The sequence below is a fragment of the Aquarana catesbeiana genome, linkage group LG07 (genome assembly GCF_042186555.1).
Source record: "Aquarana catesbeiana isolate 2022-GZ linkage group LG07, ASM4218655v1, whole genome shotgun sequence".
Classification (NCBI taxonomy): domain Eukaryota; kingdom Metazoa; phylum Chordata; class Amphibia; order Anura; family Ranidae; genus Aquarana; species Aquarana catesbeiana.
The window spans coordinates 324,210,864-324,230,461 of NC_133330.1; the positions used below are offsets into that span (position 1 = coordinate 324,210,864).

At 47.0% G+C, this 19,598-nt stretch overlaps 2 protein-coding genes across 5 annotated transcripts in view; one reads left to right on the forward strand and one right to left on the reverse strand.

Moving 5' to 3' along the window:
- The window catches only part of MIER1 (MIER1 transcriptional regulator), a 70,087-nt gene extending 51,363 nt beyond the window's left edge, over positions 1 to 18,724 (reverse strand). For 3 of the 4 annotated variants that reach the window (XR_012235368.1, XR_012235369.1, XM_073593783.1), the window contains exon 1: positions 18,574 to 18,723. Coding sequence is in view for 2 of the 4 variants with exons in the window: in XM_073593783.1 (XP_073449884.1) it covers positions 18,574 to 18,582 (9 nt within the window). In the remaining 2 variants the exon portion in view is untranslated. Of the gene's footprint in view, positions 1 to 18,573 lie in introns of all 4 variants that reach the window. The other variant, XM_073593784.1, reaches the window with a different exon arrangement.
- Positions 18,725 to 18,736: 12 nt separating this feature from the next.
- DNAI4 (dynein axonemal intermediate chain 4) overlaps positions 18,737 to 19,598 on the forward strand; it is a 63,783-nt gene continuing 62,921 nt past the window's right edge. Inside the window, exon 1 of the mRNA XM_073593782.1 lies at positions 18,737 to 18,893. Within this exon, the coding sequence (XP_073449883.1) occupies positions 18,817 to 18,893 (77 nt within the window). The 5' untranslated portion in view covers positions 18,737 to 18,816. The remainder of the gene's footprint in view (positions 18,894 to 19,598) is intronic.

Here is a 19,598-nt window from a genome sequence, read left to right on the forward strand (position 1 = left end):
AACTTTCCATGACCCAGCAGTAAAATAAAAATTCACACTCATTGAATTTAAGCATAGGAATACATAAAATGTATTAGAAAGGAGTGGAATCCGTCCAAAATATGAGTTAGGCCTAGTTTACACATGGTCCTGGGGGCAGTAAAAAAAAAAAGGTGCTTGAACCGTGGTCTTACTGCCACCCCTTAACAGAATACAACAGCCAGAGGAGGTTGCACACACATTGTAATGCTTTGCTTTATAGCAAGTATACCCCCTGTGGTGCTCAGTGGGAGGTACTGCCTCTAAATGTGACCCATTCAGAAAGATACACGATTGTATTATATTATATATATATATATATATATATATATAAAAAAAATTTTAAATGAATAATTTTAAAAGTAAACATTTCTCCCTCTCTATAGAATTTTATTAATTCATTTTAAACTACTTTGGAAAAAAAAAATTATTTATATATATATATATATATATATATATATATATATATATATATATATATATATATATATATATATATATATATATATATATATATATTTATTTATATATTGCACCTAATGGAAATCTTGGTGCCGAAACCGAGAATGCACTTTCCTGAAAAGTACAATTTAAAAAAATATATTTTTATTATATAATTGTATTATATTTGATTTTTTCATTAATATCAATTTACATTAAATGTGAATTTATTGTTGGCCATTATTGGCACCTTTAGTGCAAGAAAAATGCAGTCTGCAGTCTCTAACCATCTCTTGTATCATTTCTGTAATCTCTTAAACACACTGTTAATAGTATTAGCAAAATTTCCATTTGGTGCACCTCTAGCAGACATGATACAGGAGATGGTCAGAGGCTGCAGACATGATACAAGAGATCAATGCAGCCTCGCCTGTGCCCATAAGATGCAGCCTCTCACCAGTGCCTGTGGGACGCAGCCTGCCTGTTCCCGGGTCAGAGCGGCGATCTTCCGCTGTGTCATGGAGCTGGATTTGAATTGCCCGGGCTGCAGTAATAATCTCCCACCTCCTGTGATGACATCACATTGATTCAATGTCCTGGCATCGGATCAGTGTGCCGCCTATCACAGGAGGCGGGAGATTACTGCAGCCCGGGCAATTCAAATCCAGCTCCATGACACAGCGGAAGATCGCCGCTCTGCAAAGAGGAGGAGGGAGGGGAGGACCAGACCTTGAATCGCCAGGATGACACCCTGCGGCCTGGCCACCGCTACTGTGCAAGCGCAATTATCGGCATTTTTTTTATTTCGACAATATGCTGAAATTTCGGTGCATCCCTAATATTATAATATATATAAATAAATAATATTTTATTCCATCTTTTCAAGTGACAACACTGAAGAAATGACACTTTGCTACAATGTAAAGTAGTGAGTGCACAGCTTGTATAACAGTGTAAAATTGCTGTCCCCTCAAAATAACTCAACACACAGCCATTAATGTCTAAACCGCTGGCAACAAAAGTGAGTACACCCCTAAGTGAAAATGTCCAAATTGGGCCCAAAGTGTCAATATTTTGTGTGGCCACCATTATTTTCCAGCACTGCCTTAACCCTCTTGGGCATGGAGTTCACCAGAGCTTCACAGGTTGCCACTGGAGTCCTCTTCCCCTCCTCCATGACGACATCACAGAGCTGGTGGATGTTAGAGACCTTGCGCTCCTCCACCTTCCATTTGAGGATGCCCCACAGATGTTCAATAGGGTTTAGGTCTGGAGACATGCTTGGCCAGTCCATCACCTTTACCCTCAGCTTCTTTAGCAAGGCAGTGGTCGTCTTGGAGGTGTGTTTGGGGTCGTTATCATGTTGGAATACTGCCCTGCGGCCCAGTCTCTGAAGGGAGGGGATCATGCTCTGCTTCAGTATGTCACAGTACATGTTGGCATTCATGGTTCCCTCAATGAACTGTAGCTCCCCAGTGCCGGTGTCTTGTCGAATACAGTCCCCTATCCAGAAGTGTCCGCCCTGTACTGCGCAGGCGCAGTACGGAGGACAAACGAGACGCCGAAAGTCTCCGAAGTTCAACAGCTGATCGTCAGCTGTACACGGCGCCTGCGCATTTATTCTTACCCTATGTCCAGGATCATTCCCTACTATCCAAGTGGACATAGAGTTAGAATAAATAGTTGCCGAGCGCAGCGAGGCCGTGCCCGAAGCGTGGCGAGCGAAGCGAGCCCGCGAGGGGCCCTCTTACACAGCCATCGCTAACAGGTGCCCGAGCGCCGTGTACAGCTGATGGTCAGCTGATCAACTTCGGACATTTTCGGCATCTCCTGCTGCTCCGTACTGCGCAGGCGCTGCGCCTGCGCAGTACGGGGCGGACACTATCTGATAGGAGGACACTATATGTCAGAACACCGGCAGCACTCATGCAGCCCCAGACCATGACACTCCCACCACCATGCATGACTGTAGGCAAGACACACTTGTCTTTGTACTCCTCACCTGGTTGCCACCACACACGCTTCACACCATCTGAACCAAATAAGTTTATCTTAGTCTCATCAGACCACAGGACATGGTTCCAGTAATCCATGTCCTTAGTCTGCTTGTCTTCAGCAAACTGTTTGCAGGCTTTCTTGTGCATCATCTTTAGAAGAGGCTTCCTTCTGGGATGACTGTCATGCAGACCAATTTGAAGCAGTGTGCAGCGTACGGTCTGAGCACTGACAGGCTGACCCCCCACCCCTTCAACCTCTGCAGCAATGCTGGCAGCACTCATACGTCTATTTTCCAAAGACAATTTCTGGATATGACGCTGAGCACGCGCACTCAACTTCTTTGGTCGACCATGACGAGGGACAGCAAATTTACACTGTTATACAAGCTGTACACTCACTACTTTACATTGTAGCAAAGTGTCATTTCTTCAGTGTTGTCACATAAAAAGATAGAAGAAAATATTTACAAAAACGTGAGGGGTGTACTCACTTTTGTGAGTGTGTATAATATATATATATATATATATATATATATATATATATATACATACACACACACACACACACACACACACACATACATACATACACACATACATACACACACAGTGACAGTTGTGGTCATAACATACCCTGGCAGAATTTATGATTTCTTGGCCATTTTTCAGAGAACATGAATGATAATACAAAAGCTTTTCTTTCACTCATGGTTAGTGTTTGGCTGAAGCCATTTATTATCAATCAACTGTGTTTACTCTTTAAATCAGAATGAGCACAGAAACTACCCAAATGACCCTGATCAAAAGTTTACATACCCCAGTTCTTAATACCGTGTATTGCCCCCTTTAACATCAATGACAGCTTAAAGTCTTTTGTGGTATTTGTGGATGAGGCTCTTTATCTTCTCAGATGGTAAAGTTGTCCATTCCTCTTGGCAAAAAAGCCTCCAGTTCCTGTAAAGTCTTGGGCTGTCTTGCATGAACGGCACGTTTGAGATCTCCCCAGAGGGGCTCAATGATATTGAGGTCAGGAGATTGAGATGGCCACTCCAGAACCTTCACTTTATTCTGCTGTAGCCAATGACAGGTCGGCTTGGCCTTGTGTTTTGGATGATTGTCATGTTGGAATGTCCAAGTACGTCCCATGCGCAGCTTCCTGGCTGATGAATGCAAATGTTCCTCCAGTATTTTTTGAACATACTGCATTTATCTTGCCATCAATTTTGACCAATATTCCAGTGCCCTTGTAGCTCACACATCCCCAAAACATCAGCGATCCACCTCCGTGTTTCACAGTAGGAATGGTGGACCTTTCATCATAGGCCTTGTTGACTTCTTTTCAAATGTAGAGTTTATGGTCGTGGCCAAAAAGCTCAATTTTGCTGTCATCACTCCAAATGACTTTGTGCCAGAATGTTTGAGGCTTGTCTCTGTGCTGTTTGGAGTATTGTAAGCGGGATACTTTGTGGCCTTGTGTAGTAATGGTTTTCTTCTGGTGACTCGACCATGCAGCCCATCTTTCTTCAAGTGTCTCCTTATTGTGCATCTTGAAACAGCCACACCACATGTTTTCAGAGAGTCCTGTATTTCACCTGAAGTTATTTGTGGGTTTTTCTTTGCATCCTGAACAATTTTCCTGGCAGTTGTGGATGAAATTTTAGTTGGTCTACCTGACTGTGGTTTGGTTTCAGCAGAACCCCTCATTTTCCACTTCTCGATTAGAGTTTGAACACTGCTGATTAGCATTCTCAATTCTTTGGATATCTTTTTATATCCCTTTCCTGTTTTATACAGTTCAACTACCTTTTCCCGCAGATCCTTTGGCAAATTCTTTTGCTTTCCCCATGACTCAGAATCCAGAAATGTCAGTGCAGCACTGGATGAAAGATGCAAGGGTCTGTCAGGAGTCCAGAAACTCATTGAGCTTTTATACACACACTAATTACAAGCAAACAGATCACAGGTGAGGATGGTTATCTTTAATAGCCATTCAAACCCCTTTGTTTAAACTTGTGTGCATGTTATCAGGCCAAAATCACCAGGGTATGTAAACTTATGATCAGGGTCATTTGGGTAGTTTCTGTTGTCATTATGATTTAAAAGGAGTAAAGAAGTTGATTGATAATAAATGGCTTCAGCCAAACACTAACCATGAGTGAAAGAAAAGTTTTTGTGTTATCATTCATATTCTCTGAAAAATGGCCAAGAAATCAGAAATTCTGCCAGGGTATGTAAACTTATGAGCACAACTGTACATACATACACACACACACACAATGTATATATTATCCAATAAAAATACAGTGGTTTCTGGCCACTGTACATCAAAAAAAACGCACATTTACAGGTGTTTACATGTATTTACGAGCGTTCAGGAATTTTTTGAGCTCAAAGACCTCTTCAGAATGAGACTTTGAAGGGTTTTTTTTGCCTCTAAACTCCTCAAAAACGCCTATAGTGTGCATGGACACATAGGATAAGCCAACATGGAGGGGAGTTTAGAGGCAAAGGAAAAAAAAAACAAACACTTGTAGAAGCCGCTTTTTTTCACCTGGAGTGTACACAAGCCCTAATTCCACATCCTGCCTGCCAGTGCATCATTCAAGGGTACTATCGTCCATAAAAAAGTAGTGGTAGCACCCTGCTGGTGACACAGTGGGCATAGGCCAACAGAGGGGTCATCTGGTGGGCCAGTTCAAAGCAGGGAGCCATGACCCGGTAAGTGAGAAGCACAGCTAATGAAGAAGAGACCTACAAGTCACCCGGGATATATCCATCAACATCATTAATACAACTCTTCAACATATTCGGAGATTTCCACCACTAAAACAATTAAAATAGATATAAAGTAAATCCCTAAAATCTCAGATGTGAATGGAAAGTCAAAACATTATTTTAGCTTTGGGACAGAGTCATGAGGGATTAGAACCCCTCTCAGGTTTGTACTGCACTCCCGCTGGGAGGTCACCTTTTCGATCTAACCATCCCTTTCACACAGAGGTAGTTTTCAGGTGTTTTAGCGCTAGAAATAGCCTCTAAAAAGCACCTGAAAACTGCCTCCCATTCTCTGCAATGAGTGCTTTCACACTGGGGCGGTGCGCTTGCGGGACATTAGAAAAAGTCCTGCAAGCAGTATCTTTGGGGCGGTATAGAAGCGCTGTATACAGCCCCCCTACACCGCCCCTGCCCATTGCAATGAATGGGCAGTGCTTCCAAAGCACTGCGCCCTGCTAGCGGCTGAAAAAGGGCAGCTTAAACTGCAGTACAGCGCCGCTAAAACGTGCGGCGCTTTACCGCGAATGCATGGGCGGCCCCAGTGTGAAAGGGCTTTTAGTACTGTAAGCGAGGACAAATTATATATATATATAAAAAATTTTATTAAGGTGTCACCAGAACAGAAATGGGGGGGGGGGGGGGGCGCGGGGAGGGGGAATCTTCCAATGCAGGGACAGCTGTCAAAAGATGGGATTCCCCTCATTTCCTGTTGGGTCCACAGAAGAGGGAGTGAAAGGAAATCTCCCCGAACGAGACACAAATTATATAAAATGAATGTCATCTCAGAAGTCGTTCAGGAGGGGTGCAAGCCGCACTACCTAATAAAAAAATAACCACTAGTGGAAAGACGCTACAAATCCTACAATACAATCATGAAAACACAACACAAGCTCAAATGTCACATCAAAAAAGAACTTTTAGCTAGATGTATGGGAAAACCCCACAAGTTCCATTCAATGATAACTCACAGATTTTCCAGTAAAGTGTCATAATCTGCCATGTAAGTACAGAACACCACAAATACCCATCTCACTGCAGAGACTACAGAATTCTGACAAATTCCTCTCCAAAAAATATTGTCCGATACATTAAGAGACGCACACAGAGCACTGACACGCGGTGCTTCCTATTGAGCAGATTGGTAAACGGCACAAGCAACACAGCAAGCTGACCGTTACAAACAAGATCTGCAAAGATTTAAAGCTGAAGCCCAGGTTTGTGTCTCATGGTTACCCTTCTCCAGCTTGGACCAACATAAATATGCATGTTCCATATCTCCACTGTGGAAGTGGAGAATAAGTGTGGTAATCATCCTGGTCTTCCAGCTCCTATGCCAAGTAGCTGCCCTTCTGCATAGTAACCCCGGGGGGTGGCGGGGGTCGGGGAAATGACCTGCATTCTTCTTCATGAATGCAAATGGTTTCCTGAGTGGACCAGTTGGAGAACATGATACCACTACCCCGCCTCTCCACCTCATCCAATCAGAGAATGCTTAGCATTCATTAGGAAATTATGCAAGGTGTTCTCTGAATGGCGGCCGTGCTGAGCAAGCGACCCCCTGTGGTTACTATGCAACAGAGTAGCAGAAGATTGCAGTCCAAGCTGGACCGATGTAACTGCAATACAAATCGCACCTGGACTTCAGCGTTACCCTCCCGAAGATTTACCATCCCCCTTCATGACCAGGCCATTTTTTGTGATACGGCACTAATTTGTTTTAACTGACAATTGCGTGGCTGTGCGACGCTGTCCCTAAGCAGAATGTATGTCCCCCCCCCCCCCCCGAGAATAGAGCTTTATTTTGATGGTATTTGGTCATCTCTGCGGTTTTTAAATTTTTGCGCTATAAACAAAAAAAAGACAATTTTGAATATCTAGATAGAGATATATATATATATATATATAGATATAGATATATCTATATATAAACATTTTTTACTATAAAACACATCTGATAAAATAATAAAAAATGAAAAAAAGAATAAAATATTTTTTTTTTTTAGGCCAATATGTATCCTGCTACATATTTTTGGTAAAAAAAAATAAAATAAATAATAACCCAATAAGCGTATATATTGATTGCCTTGTGCAAAAGTTATAGTGACATGGAATGGGAAGTGGTTACCATCAGAGGCAATCAAAGGGTTAAAGGTGTGCCTAACCAGTGTTTTCTCACTGTGTGGGAGGAGCTTTTACTTTGAGGAAGACATGGATCCATGTTCCTGCTTTGCAGAGACACAGGATCCATGCCTTCCTCCTGGACAGAACAGCGATCTGCCTTGTTTACATAGAGTCTGCAGTACCGGCAGATCAGCTCCCGCTGTGCCTAATCATAGCGGGAGCGGGCTGCCGGCGGCGTGCATGCGCGCCCCAGATATGGAAGTGTCGGACGCAGAGCAGCCGCTCTGCTGCAGTATATCTGCGGTTGGCGGTCGGGAACTGGTTAAAATCATGTATATCCACTAGAGGTCGACCGATATGGGTTTTTCTCTGGCCGATGCCGATATTTAGAAATCGCGGTGGCCGATGGCCGATATGTGATGCCGATTTTTTTGGGCCGATATATTAGGCCGATTTTTTTTTTTTTTTCCTTTTTTTTTTCCCCCTTCATCTCATAAAATCTAACAGTTAGACCCCTTTCACACTGGGGCGTTTTTTTAGGCGCTTTTGGGCTAAAAAATAGCGCCTGTAAAGTGCCTGTAAAACGGCTTCCCTACAGTCTCAGTGTGATATCCCGAGTGCTTTCACACTGAGGCGATGCGCTGGCAGGATGTCTTTGGAGTGGTGTATACCGCTCCTCCACCACTCCTGCCCATTGAAATGAATGCGCACCACTGCCGAAGCGGCTGCAAAGCGTTTCGGCAGCAGCACTTCAGGGGCGCATTTAACCCCTTCCTCGGCTGCTAGCTAGCAGCCGAATAGCGCCGCTAAAATTACGGTAAAGCGCCGCTAAAACTAACAGCGTTTTACTGTCAACGCCTGCCCGCTCCAGTGTGAAAGCAACCTTAAGTAATAAGTGATACAGAAAATTTTTTACATTTAAACATTTATTGAACAAAACAAACCTCCAATCAGTTCACTTGTATGTATAATTTAGATTAAAAAAAAAAACAATATCTTAAATATTAAATACACAAAAACAGGTAACCAAAACTTTTGGATGAAAAAAAATGGGCTAACTTTACTGCTTATTTTTTATTTTTTTTAATTAGTGTATTTTATTTTAAAAAATTGCGTTTGAAAGACCGCTGCGCAAATACCGTGTGACATAAAATATTGCAACAACCGCTATTTTATTCCCTAGGGTCTCTGCTAAAAAAAATATATATAATGTTTGGGGGTTCCAAGTGATTTTCTAGCAGAAAATACAGAATTTTTACTTGTAAGCAACAAATGTCAAAAAAGATTTAGTCTTTAAATGGTTAAACTGAGAACTTCTCCACACGGAGTTCAGTCTATTGATAAAAGAACCCGAAGAGATACAAATGTATCTTCTTATCAGATTTGGCAGGCTGCCCAGAGGAGGAGAGAAGAAACCTTCAGACAACTTGCAATTGACTTCTATTACAGAAGTCATTTGCAAGTCCCGCTGAAGTTATAATCGGCTTTTTTTATCAGCACAATCGGCCGATGCCGATTAAGTAAAAAAAGCCAAATATCGGCCGATATATCGGTCGACCTCTAATATCCACTTTTGCAGCCAAACTGGGATAACACCCACTTTATATTTGTTGTACGTTTCCTTTCACATAGTAGAACGTTAAAAATAATTTAAAAAAATAAAAATTGTTGGTTAACTTTTTAGAGCTTAAAAATGCCTACCTGCTCTTTGCTTTGTAATATTTAGCAGGGGGCTGTGGAGTAATGTTTAAACCAGCTCCTGCCCGGCATATAGTCAAATCAGGGCAGGCCTTCGTAAATTTCGGGTGGATGTCATATGAAATCCTCCCAGAACAGGCTGCACTGCGGCACAATCGGTCACTTGTGTCCGTTGGACGCAGCCGATGACAGATCAATGTAGCGGGCCTCTGCGGGGGGTACCATGTGATTGCTGTGACCAATCACAGCAGATCACATGACAATTGAAAACAATGGATGTAAACATCCCTTGTAATAGGAATATGGCACTACAGGTCCTCTTTACACAGTGAGATATGAGGCCTATAAGACCCCCCCTCTCACCTCTAGGCTGGGAAGCCTGAAATTAAAAAAAATTACCGCTTCCCAGCCGAAGCGGCGCCGTTTTTTTGACGTCATAACATCACGCCCGGCCTCCAAACGATCATAGAGACTCCGGCGACCATCTGGTCCGCCGGAAATCTCTACTCTGAACATCCAGGGCTGGCAGATCCTGTGTCCTACTTACCGATCGTAGCGGTGAGTCGGTAGAAGCACCGGAGGGCGGCGGGGGATGTCCCTTCTCACCTCCCGTAAGAACAATCAAGCAGCAGCCGCTATGATCGTTCTTATGGTGCACAGATTCGCCGGCTCTAAAAGACGATATCTGAATGATGCCTGTAGCTACAGGCATCATTCAGATATCCCCGCTCAAACAGAGGACGTCATTTGGCATACGGCGGGTGGGAAGCGGTTAAACATTTAAATACTGGGCACTTATACACCTTCCTGCCCAGACCAATTTTCAGCTCAATCACTCTTTGAATGATAATTGTGCGGTCATGCGACACTGTACCCAAACAAAATTATTATAATTTTCTTCCCCCACAAATAGAGCTATCTTTTGATGGTATTTGATCACCTCTGGGGCTTTTATCTTTTGCGTTACAAATTAAAAAAAAAAAAGACCGAAAATAAAAAAAATAAAAATAAAGTTTTTTTTCGTTTCTGTTACAAAACTTTGTAAATAAGTAAGTTTTCTCCTTCACTGATGAGGCTGCACTGACGAGCACTGATCAGGAGGCACTGGCATCACTGATGGGCATAAAGTGACATCCCTAAATGGGCAGTGATTGGCATCCCTGGTGGGCTTACCTGGTGGTCATGGGTGGGCATCCTCGGGGGGGGGGGGGGCTGCACTCATAAACAGCGCAGACCCCACCCCCACGTCAGGAGAGCAGCCGATCGGATCTCCTCTACTCGCGTCCGTCAGTGCGAGTAGAGGAAAAGCCAAACGGCTTTTCCTGTTTACACTGTGATCAGCTGTGATTGGACCCAACTGATCACGTGGTAAAGCGCTTACATCACAGGCTTTTTACCTCGATCGGAGATGCGATGTGTCAGACTGATGCCCAGTCAGGATAACAGAACCACTTTCTGGCTGTCATTTTTGCTATATGGTGGACGGGAAGTGGTTAAATAATAAATACCACCAAATGAAAGCTCTATTTGTGTGACAAAACTTTCAAATAGGTAGAATGTTGTGTGACCGCGCAATTGTCATTCAAAGTGCAACAGCGCTGAAAGCTGAAATTTGGCCTGGGCAGGGGAAGGGGGTGAAAGTGCCCGGTATTGAAGTGGTTAAAGAAATGTTTAAAAATTGCTGGTTACCTTTTTAAAGTGCTTTCTACATGCTTAAAAATCCCTACATGTTCTCCGTTTGCTATTTTTTTTTTTTTTTAATTTTTTTAGCAGGGGTTATGGAGTAATGTTTAGCTACCTCCCAGCGGGCGGGATCCTCTCTCGTTCTGGAATGACGTCGCCCCAGTCTCGGAGCACGCAACAGCGATCTCGGTAAGGAGCCAATGACACGGCTCTTTACCCATGAGATCAGCTGTGTCCAATCAGGAAACAAGGAAATGCGGTTTATCGGATCTCCTAACCGCACACTGACAGAGTGTGAGGAGAGCCAATCAGCGGCATCTCTTCACAGGGGAGATAATTGGGGCACTATGCAGCCCCAACAGTGATGCCAGTCAGTGCCCATCAATCCAGCCTACCAGTGCAGCCTCAACAGTGCCTATCAGTGTAGGAGAAATATTACTTATTTACAAAATGTTCTAAAGAGAAACTTTTATTTTTTATTTTTCAAAATCTTTTGTTTTTTTTTTTTTTATTTGCAAAAAATGAAAACCCAAGCAGTGATTAAATACCACTAAGAGCCCTGCCACACTGAGGCAGTTTTCAGGCGTTTTAGTGCTAGAAATAGCGCCTGTAAACTGCTTCCCATGCCACCTGAATGTGAAAGCCAGAGTGCTTTCACACTGGGGGCAGTGCGCTGGCGGGATGTTAGAAAAAAAAAAGTCCTGCAAGCAGCATCTTTGGGGTGGTTTGGGAGCAATTGTGTACAGCACTCCCCAAAAAGCCCCTGCCCATTGCACTGAATGGGCAGCACTTCGGAAGCGCCGCAACACAGGCGTTTTAAACCCCTTGTTCTTTGGCCCCTAGCGAAGGTTAAAAACACCCCTCTAGCGGGCGAAAAGCGCCGCTAAAATGAGCGGCGCTTTACCCGCTAACGCATGGGCGGCCCCAGTGTGAAAGGGGTCTAAAAGAAAATTTGTGTGAAAAAAAAAAAAAAGTGACAAAAATGTAAATTTGGGTAAAGTGTTGAATGTACAATTGTCAAAGTGTGACAGCACTGGAAGCTGAAAATTTGGCCTGGGCAGGAAAGGGGTAAAAGTGCCTGGTACTGAAGTGGATAAAGTGGTTCTAAAAGGTATTTTATTTTTTTGTACCTCAAAAGTCTAAGTTTACCTTTTGAAAAAAACAAAAATGCACATTTTTTTGCAGTTAGAAAAAAAATAAAAAAAATAATGCACGTTTTTTTTTTTTTTTAAGGAGCCTGCAGAGCATTGCAATGTCAGGCTCCTGCAGACTCTCAGTATCGTTGTCTACCTGTACCTCCAATACAGGCAAGGCAGTTGCTTGGGAGCAGCTCACCAGCGCCCTTTTAGTTCATTGGGAACTTACAAGCCGTTAGCCTTGTGCAGTGTCTGACAGTACTTGTAGTTTATTTATTCACAGGAAACTGAACAACGTGACAGTGGGTGCAGGGAAAGGATCCCCCCTACACGCTGTCAAGGGGGGGGGGGTGCATGATAAACATGTATACAGTCTAAAAAAAAAACTAAAAAAAAAAAAAAAAAAAACCCCGCAAAACGCGTCAAAAACGCTGCTCAAAAACGTGGCAAGCATCACAAAAAAAACTCCAAGAACGCTCAAAAGCAACATGCATAGATGTGAATCGAGCCTAAGGCCTGATGCACACCTATGCATTTTTAGTGCTTTTTGCATTTTGCAGATTTGCACTACAGTCCATTTAACATGGTTTCCTATGGAACACGTTCTGTAGTGCAAATCTGCAAAATGCAAAAAGCACTAAAAATGCACAGGTGTGAATCAGGCCTAAGGCTGCTTTCACAATGAGGAGTTTTTGAAGCATCAAAAAAGCTCAGGAAAGATGCTTCCCTTTAAATTCTATGTATGTGTTCACAATTAGGTGACAGGGTGGATAAAAATAAATGATAATGATTTTTAATTTATTTTTATTTATTTTATTATTTTTTTAATCAAATCAGATTTTTTCGATTTTTATCAAATTATTTTAGTACAATTATTTTGGAGTAAAAATCTATCTTAAGATAGTTTTCTATTTAGGATACATTAATAATTTAGTTTATTCAGCATGAAATGGAGATTAGTTACCGTATGTAGCAGGAGGCTGTATATGCTGCAATAGTTACATTTTTGGTAAACTCATTCAATGAATCCAAGCTCTGCAAACTGAGATAACATCATGCACTGCATTCACACAACTTCACAGTAACCATGAGATATAACCAAAGTTCAGGAATATTCCTTTATCCCATTGTTTTGCAAATCTATGTACACTACAAACTGTATGATTGAATCGGTTCTGATATCGCTGTTTTACTAACCTGACCGCTTATTATTCTAAATGGGAAACCTTCATTTTGTTTGTAAATAATAAAGATTCTAACTATGAGCAAGAATAAGTCCTTACATTTAAAGAGCACCGATCATTTCAGATCCATCATGGCAGCGCCTGTTAGCGGGCATCCACTCACCTGCTGCCGCCACATCCCTCACCTTGTTGTGTCACTGCCGCATCACCAGCCGTCCCATTAAAGTGAATGGGACTGTCGGGGAGTCAAACAGCCGGTCAGAGGAGGAGCCAACAGCCGGTCAGAGGAGGAGCCAACAGCCGGTCAGAGGAAGAGCCAACAGCCGGTCAGAGGAAGAGCCAACAGCCGGTCAGAGGAAGAGCCAACAGCCGGTCAGAGGAAGAGCCAACAGCCGGTCAGAGGAAGAGCCAACAGCCGGTCAGAGGAAGAGCCAACAGCCGGTCAGAGGAAGAGCCAACAGCCGGTCAGAGGAAGAGCCAACAGCCGGTCAGAGGAAGAGCCAACAGCCGGTCAGAGGAAGAGCCAACAGCCGGTCAGAGGAAGAGCCAACAGCCGGTCAGAGGAAGAGCCAACAGCCGGTCAGAGGAAGAGCCAACAGCCGGTCAGAGGAAGAGCCAACAGCCGGTCAGAGGAAGAGCCAACAGCCGGTCAGAGGAAGAGCCAACAGCCGGTCAGAGGAAGAGCCAACAGCCGGTCAGAGGAAGAGCCAACAGCCGGTCAGAGGAAGAGCCAACAGCCGGTCAGAGGAGGAGCCAACAGCCGGTCAGAGGAAGAGCCAACAGCCGGTCAGAGGAAGAGCCAACAGCCGGTCAGAGGAAGAGCCAACAGCCGGTCAGAGGAAGAGCCAACAGCCGGTCAGAGGAAGAGCCAACAGCCGGTCAGAGGAAGAGCCAACAGCCGGTCAGAGGAAGAGCCAACAGCCGGTCAGAGGAGGAGCCAACAGCCGGTCAGAGGAGGAGCCAACAGCCGGTCAGAGGAGGAGCCAACAGCCGGTCAGAGGAGGAGCCAACAGCCGGTCAGAGGAGGAGCCAACAGCCGGTCAGAGGAAGAGCCTCTGCAGGACTGAGATGACAGTTGCTCTTTAAAAATTATGATTTAAATCAAATCCACCCTGCTACTGAAGGCAATTAGTTCCACTAGATTTTAGTTAGGGGTATCAGAGTAAAGGGGGCTGAACACAAATGTACATCACAGTTTTCACATATTTATTTGTAAAAAAACATTGAAAAACATTTATCATTTTCCTTCCACTTCCCAATTATGTGCCACTTTGTGTTGGTCTCTCACATAAAATCCATTTACGTTTTTGGTTATAACATAACAAAATGTGAAATTCTTTTAAAGGGGTATGAATACTTTTTCAAGGCACTGCACATGTTCAGTTCTTCTTCTAGGGGACTGAATGGAAAAAAAAAAAAACCGACAGATCCCCACATTAACCAAAACAATGTGTGATGAAAGGATTGTATTCTGACAGCGGGGACTCCCCTGCCCATCACAATACACAGATCAGGGCTGCAGCCATTGACTGCAAGTGCTGATCGAATGCTGGTTTTCCAGCAAAAGTGCTCGACACAAAGCAGTTATTAGAGCAGTCTCTGTAGAAAAGAGCGCAGTACAGTTAGGGGGGCTTTATACCGAGGGACACGCACACACCGATTGATCTTCATCTGCTTCCTGCCACACCAGACACATTACAATCCCCGTGTTCCCAGTGTAACATGTACCTGTGTATAATGCAGCACAGCACACCAAGTGATGTCACAGTGCAGACAGGTATCTGATCTCACCTGGCTGAGCCAATCACAGAGTTCCCTCTGGAAAGTAATCCGCAGATTTCCACAAAATATCTAAATTGTCACATAAAACATCACAATACGAGCAACTAAGAAATCACAGCTCCATGGGTGGCCATCCAAATCACAAATATTTCCCTTTACTGAAAACAAACCAAAAAATCGTCACGTTATAACTATAAAAGTAGTTCTTCAGTATTGGGGGGGGGGGGTTTCTCAGTCAGTGTTGGGGGGTGGGGGGAATTTTGTTAGCGTTGGGGGGAAAGTAGTCAGTGTTGGGGGGGGGGGGGGGAATGTTGTTATCAGTCAGTGTTGGGGGGGGGGGAAAGTTATCAGTCAGTGTTGGGGGGGGGGGGGGAAGTTATCAGTCAGTGTTGGGGGGGGGAAGTTATCAGTCAGTGTTGGGGGGGGGGGGAATGTTATCAGTCAGTGTTGGGGGGGGGAAATGTTATCAGTCAGTGTTGGGGGGGGGGGGAATGTTATCAGTCAGTGTTGGGGGGGGGGGGGGTGTTATCAGTCAGTGTTGGGGGGGGGGGAATGTTATCAGTCAGTGATGGGGGGGGATGTTGTCAGTCAGTGATGGGGGGGGGGATGTTATCAGTCAGTGATGGGGGGGATGTTGTCAGTCAGTGATGGGGGGGATGTTGTCAGTCAGTGATGGGGGGGATGTTGTCAGTCAGTGATGGGGGGGATGTTGTCAGTCAGTGATGGGGGGGAGATGTTGTCAGTCAGTGATGGGGGGGGAATGTTATCAGTCAGTGATGGGGGGGGGATGTTGTCAGTCAGTGATGGGGGGGATGTTGTCAGTCAGTGATGGGGGGGATGTTGTCAGTCAGTGATGGGGGGGATGTTGTCAGTCAGTGATGGGGGGGGGGGGGGGGATGTTGTCAGTCAGTGATGGGGGGGAATGTTGTCAGTCAGTGATGGGGGGGGGGATGTTGTCAGTCAGTGATGGGGGGGGATGTTGTCAGTCAGTGATGGGGGGGGGAATGTTGTCAGTCAGTGATGGGGGGGGAATGTTGTCAGTCAGTGATGGGGGGGGAATGTTGTCAGTCAGTGATGGGGGGGGGGGAATGTTGTCAGTCAGTGATGGGGGGGGGAAATGTTGTCAGTCAGTGATGGGGGGGGGAATGTTGTCAGTCAGTGATGGGGGGGGGAATGTTGTCAGTCAGTGATGGGGGGGGAGTTGTCAGTCAGTGATGGGGGGGGATGTTGTCAGTCAGTGATGGGGGGGAATGTTGTCAGTCAGTGATGGGGGGGGGAATGTTGTCAGTCAGTGATAGGGGGGGGGGAGTTGTCAGTCAGTGATGTGGGGGGAGGTGTTGTCAGTCAGTGATGGGGGGAGGTGTTGTCAGTCAGTGATGGGGGGGTCTCAGTCAGTGATATGGGGGGGTCTCAGTCAGTGATATGGGGGAAAGGGGGTTCAGGCAGTGATATTGGGGGTCTCAGTCAGTGTTGGTGTCTGGGGGAGGGGGCTCTCAGTCAGTGACATGGGGGGTCTCAGTCAGTGTTGGTGTCTGGGGGGAGGGGGCTCTCAGTCAGTGACATGGGGGGTGTCAGTCAGTGTCTGGGGGGAGGGGGGTCTCAGTCAGTGATATTGGGGGGAGGGGGCTCTCAGTCAGTGTCAGTGTCTGGGGGGAGGGCGGTCTCAGTCAGTGTTGAGGGGCGTCTCAGTGTCTGGGGGGGAAGGGGGGTCTCAGTCAGTGATATTGGGGGGTGTCAGTGTTGAGGGGGGTCTCAGTCAGTGATATTGGGGGTGTCAGTGTTGAGGGGGTCTCAGTCAGTGATATTGGGGGGTGTCAGTGTTGAGGGGGGTCTCAGTCAGTGATATTGGGGGGTGTCAGTGTTGAGGGGGTCTCAGTCAGTGTCAGGGGGGAGGGGCAGGGGGGGTCTCAGTCAGTGATATGGGGGTGTCAGTGTTGAGGGGGGTCTCAGTCAGTGTCGGGGGGAGGGGGGTCTCAGTGTTGAGGGGGGTCTCAGTCAGTGATATTGGGGGGTGTCAGTGTTGAGGGGGGTCTCAGTCAGTGTTGGGGGGGTCTCAGTCAGTGTCGGTGTCTGGGGGGAGGGGAGGGGGGTCTCAGTCAGTGATATTGGGGGGTGTCAGTGTTGAAGGGGGTCTCAGTCAGTGATATTGGGGGGTGTCAGTGTTGAGGGGGGTCTCAGTCAGTGTTGGTGTTTGGGGGGAGGGGAGGTGATGTTTCCTGCGCAGTCAGTGTCGGGGGGTCTCAGTCAGTGTCGGGGGGTCTGTCAGTGTCGGGGGGAGGGGAGGGGGGTCTCAGTTAGTGATATTGGGGGGTGTCAGTGTTGGTGGGGGTCTCAGTCAGTGTCGGGGGGTCTCAGTCAGTGATATGGGGGAGGTGTCAGTGTCGGGGGGTCTCAGTCAGTGTCGGGGGGTCTCAGTGTCGGGGGGAGGGGGGTCTCAGTTAGTGATATTGGGGGGTGTCAGTGTTGAGGGGGGTCTCAGTCAGTGTTTGGGGGAGGGGGGTCTCAGTCAGTGATATTGGGGGGTGTCAGTGTCGGGGGGTCTCAGTCAGTGATATGGGGGGGGGTGTCAGTGTCGGGGGGTCTCAGTCAGTGATATTGGGGGGTGTCAGTGTTGGTGGGGGTCTCAGTCAGTGTCGGGGGGTCTCAGTCAGTGATATGGGGGGGGTGTCAGTGTCGGGGGGTCTCAGTCAGTGATATGGGGGGGGTGTCAGTGTTGGTGGGGGTCTCAGTCAGTGATATGGGGGGGTGTCAGTGTCGGGGGGTCTCAGTCAGTGATATGGGGGGGGGTGTCAGTGTTGGTGGGGGTCTCAGTCAGTGTCGGGGGGTCTCAGTCAGTGATATGGGGGGGGGTGTCAGTGTCGGGGGGTCTCAGTCAGTGTCGGGGGGTCTCAGTCAGTGTCGGGGGGTCTCAGTCAGTGATATGGGGGGGTGTCAGTGTCGGGGGGTCTCAGTCAGTGATATGGGGGGGGTGTCAGTGTTGGTGGGGGTCTCAGTCAGTGTCGGGGGGTCTCAGTCAGTGATATGGGGGGGGGTGTCAGTGTCGGGGGGTCTCAGTCAGTGTCGGGGGGTCTCAGTCAGTGTCGGGGGGTCTCAGTCAGTGATATGGGGGGGTGTCAGTGTCGGGGGGTCTCAGTCAGTGTCGGGGGGTCTCAGTCAGTGATATGGGGGGGGTGTCAGTGTCGGGGGGTCTCAGTCAGTGTCGGGGGGTCTCAGTCAGTGATATGGGGGGGGGTGTCAGTGTCGGGGGGTCTCAGTCAGTGTCGGGGGGTCTCAGTCAGTGTCGGGGGGTCTCAGTCAGTGATATGGGGGGGTGTCAGTGTCGGGGGGTCTCAGTCAGTGTCGGGGGGTCTCAGTCAGTGATATGGGGGGGGTGTCAGTGTCGGGGGGTCTCAGTCAGTGATATGGGGGGGGTGTCAGTGTCGGGGGGTCTCAGTCAGTGTCGGGGGGTCTCAGTCAGTGTCGGTGTCTGGGGGGAGGGGAGGTGATGTTTCCCGCGCAGTCAGTGTCGCAGAGCCCCAGATGGCGCACACATAGGCCGGAGCTCCGGGGGTGATATTCGGTGTCTCCCGGTGAAGTTCCCGGGACGGACTCTGGCGGGAGAAGCAGCAACAAGTGTCCGGGACAGGAGCGGGGGGGCGGGGATGTCCCGGTAGGGGGGAAAGGGCCCGCCATAACCAGGACTGCCTCCCCCAGCCCGGGTCACCGGGGGGGGAATGTTTCTCTGAGTTTTCTCCTTACCTCCGCCATATTTGCCGTACGGTCGGGTCACATCGCGGGTCAGCGGAGGAGCCCGGATGAAGGCGGAAGCGGCCGGGGCTGTGACCGCCAGAGGGCGCAGCCAATCGGGAAGCGGCGGAGGGCGCGGACTGTAGGGGGCGTGGCTTCCGCCATTCGGCGAGCAGGAGGGGGCCGGGCCGCCAGGGGGTGGGCGGGACCTCGGCGTCGCCATAGAGACACAGACGCGTCCAAAGGAAGATCCTGATGAGGGGAGAGATCGGCGGAACCGGCAACATGTCCGGCCCGGGCCGGAGCAGGGGACACCCGCCGGGGGCCAGCGTGTAAGTGTCACCCCGATCCGCGTCCCTTCATCCCTTATACGAGGGTTTGATCTCAGGAGCAATTCAGTGATGATAATAAACAGGACAAATAGAGAGGGGGGAGGGGGACACAGACAGAAATAAAACCTGACAGGGGGACCCCAAAGAGCTCCTGTCACCCCTCCCCCCTTTTCTAAGCACACATCTTAACTCCTTCACCGCCAGACTTGTTTTGTTCTCTTATTTTTTATACTCAGGTGTTAAAATGCACATTTTAGGCCTGAAGATGAGTTCAAACCCCCAAAACATTCTTCTTTTGAAAAGCAGAGACCCCGGAGAATGAAAGATAAAGAAGAACTGAAGAAAAAATCAATCAGGGAGGTTTATAATCGCCAACAGCTTGTTTGATTTCCACCATCCGTGTCCCCATTGGGGAGATTTCCCTTCACTTCCTGTCCCATACCCAAAACAGGAAGTAGGGTTGCCACCTTTGCTTCAAGCCAAACCCCGAACACATAAGGGGCACGTGGCAAAAAAACTTTTTTGTAGTAGTATACATAACAAATGAAAAATGAAATGTAGTACAAATAGATGTAAAACTTGTATAAACTTTTTAAATATTACGCTGCACCAAAACGCGTGATACTTTGTTACCATACGTTTCGGTGCAGGGGAACGAGTGCAGTAGAAAGGTGTGTGGTTGTGTCATTAGGACTTAATGGTACC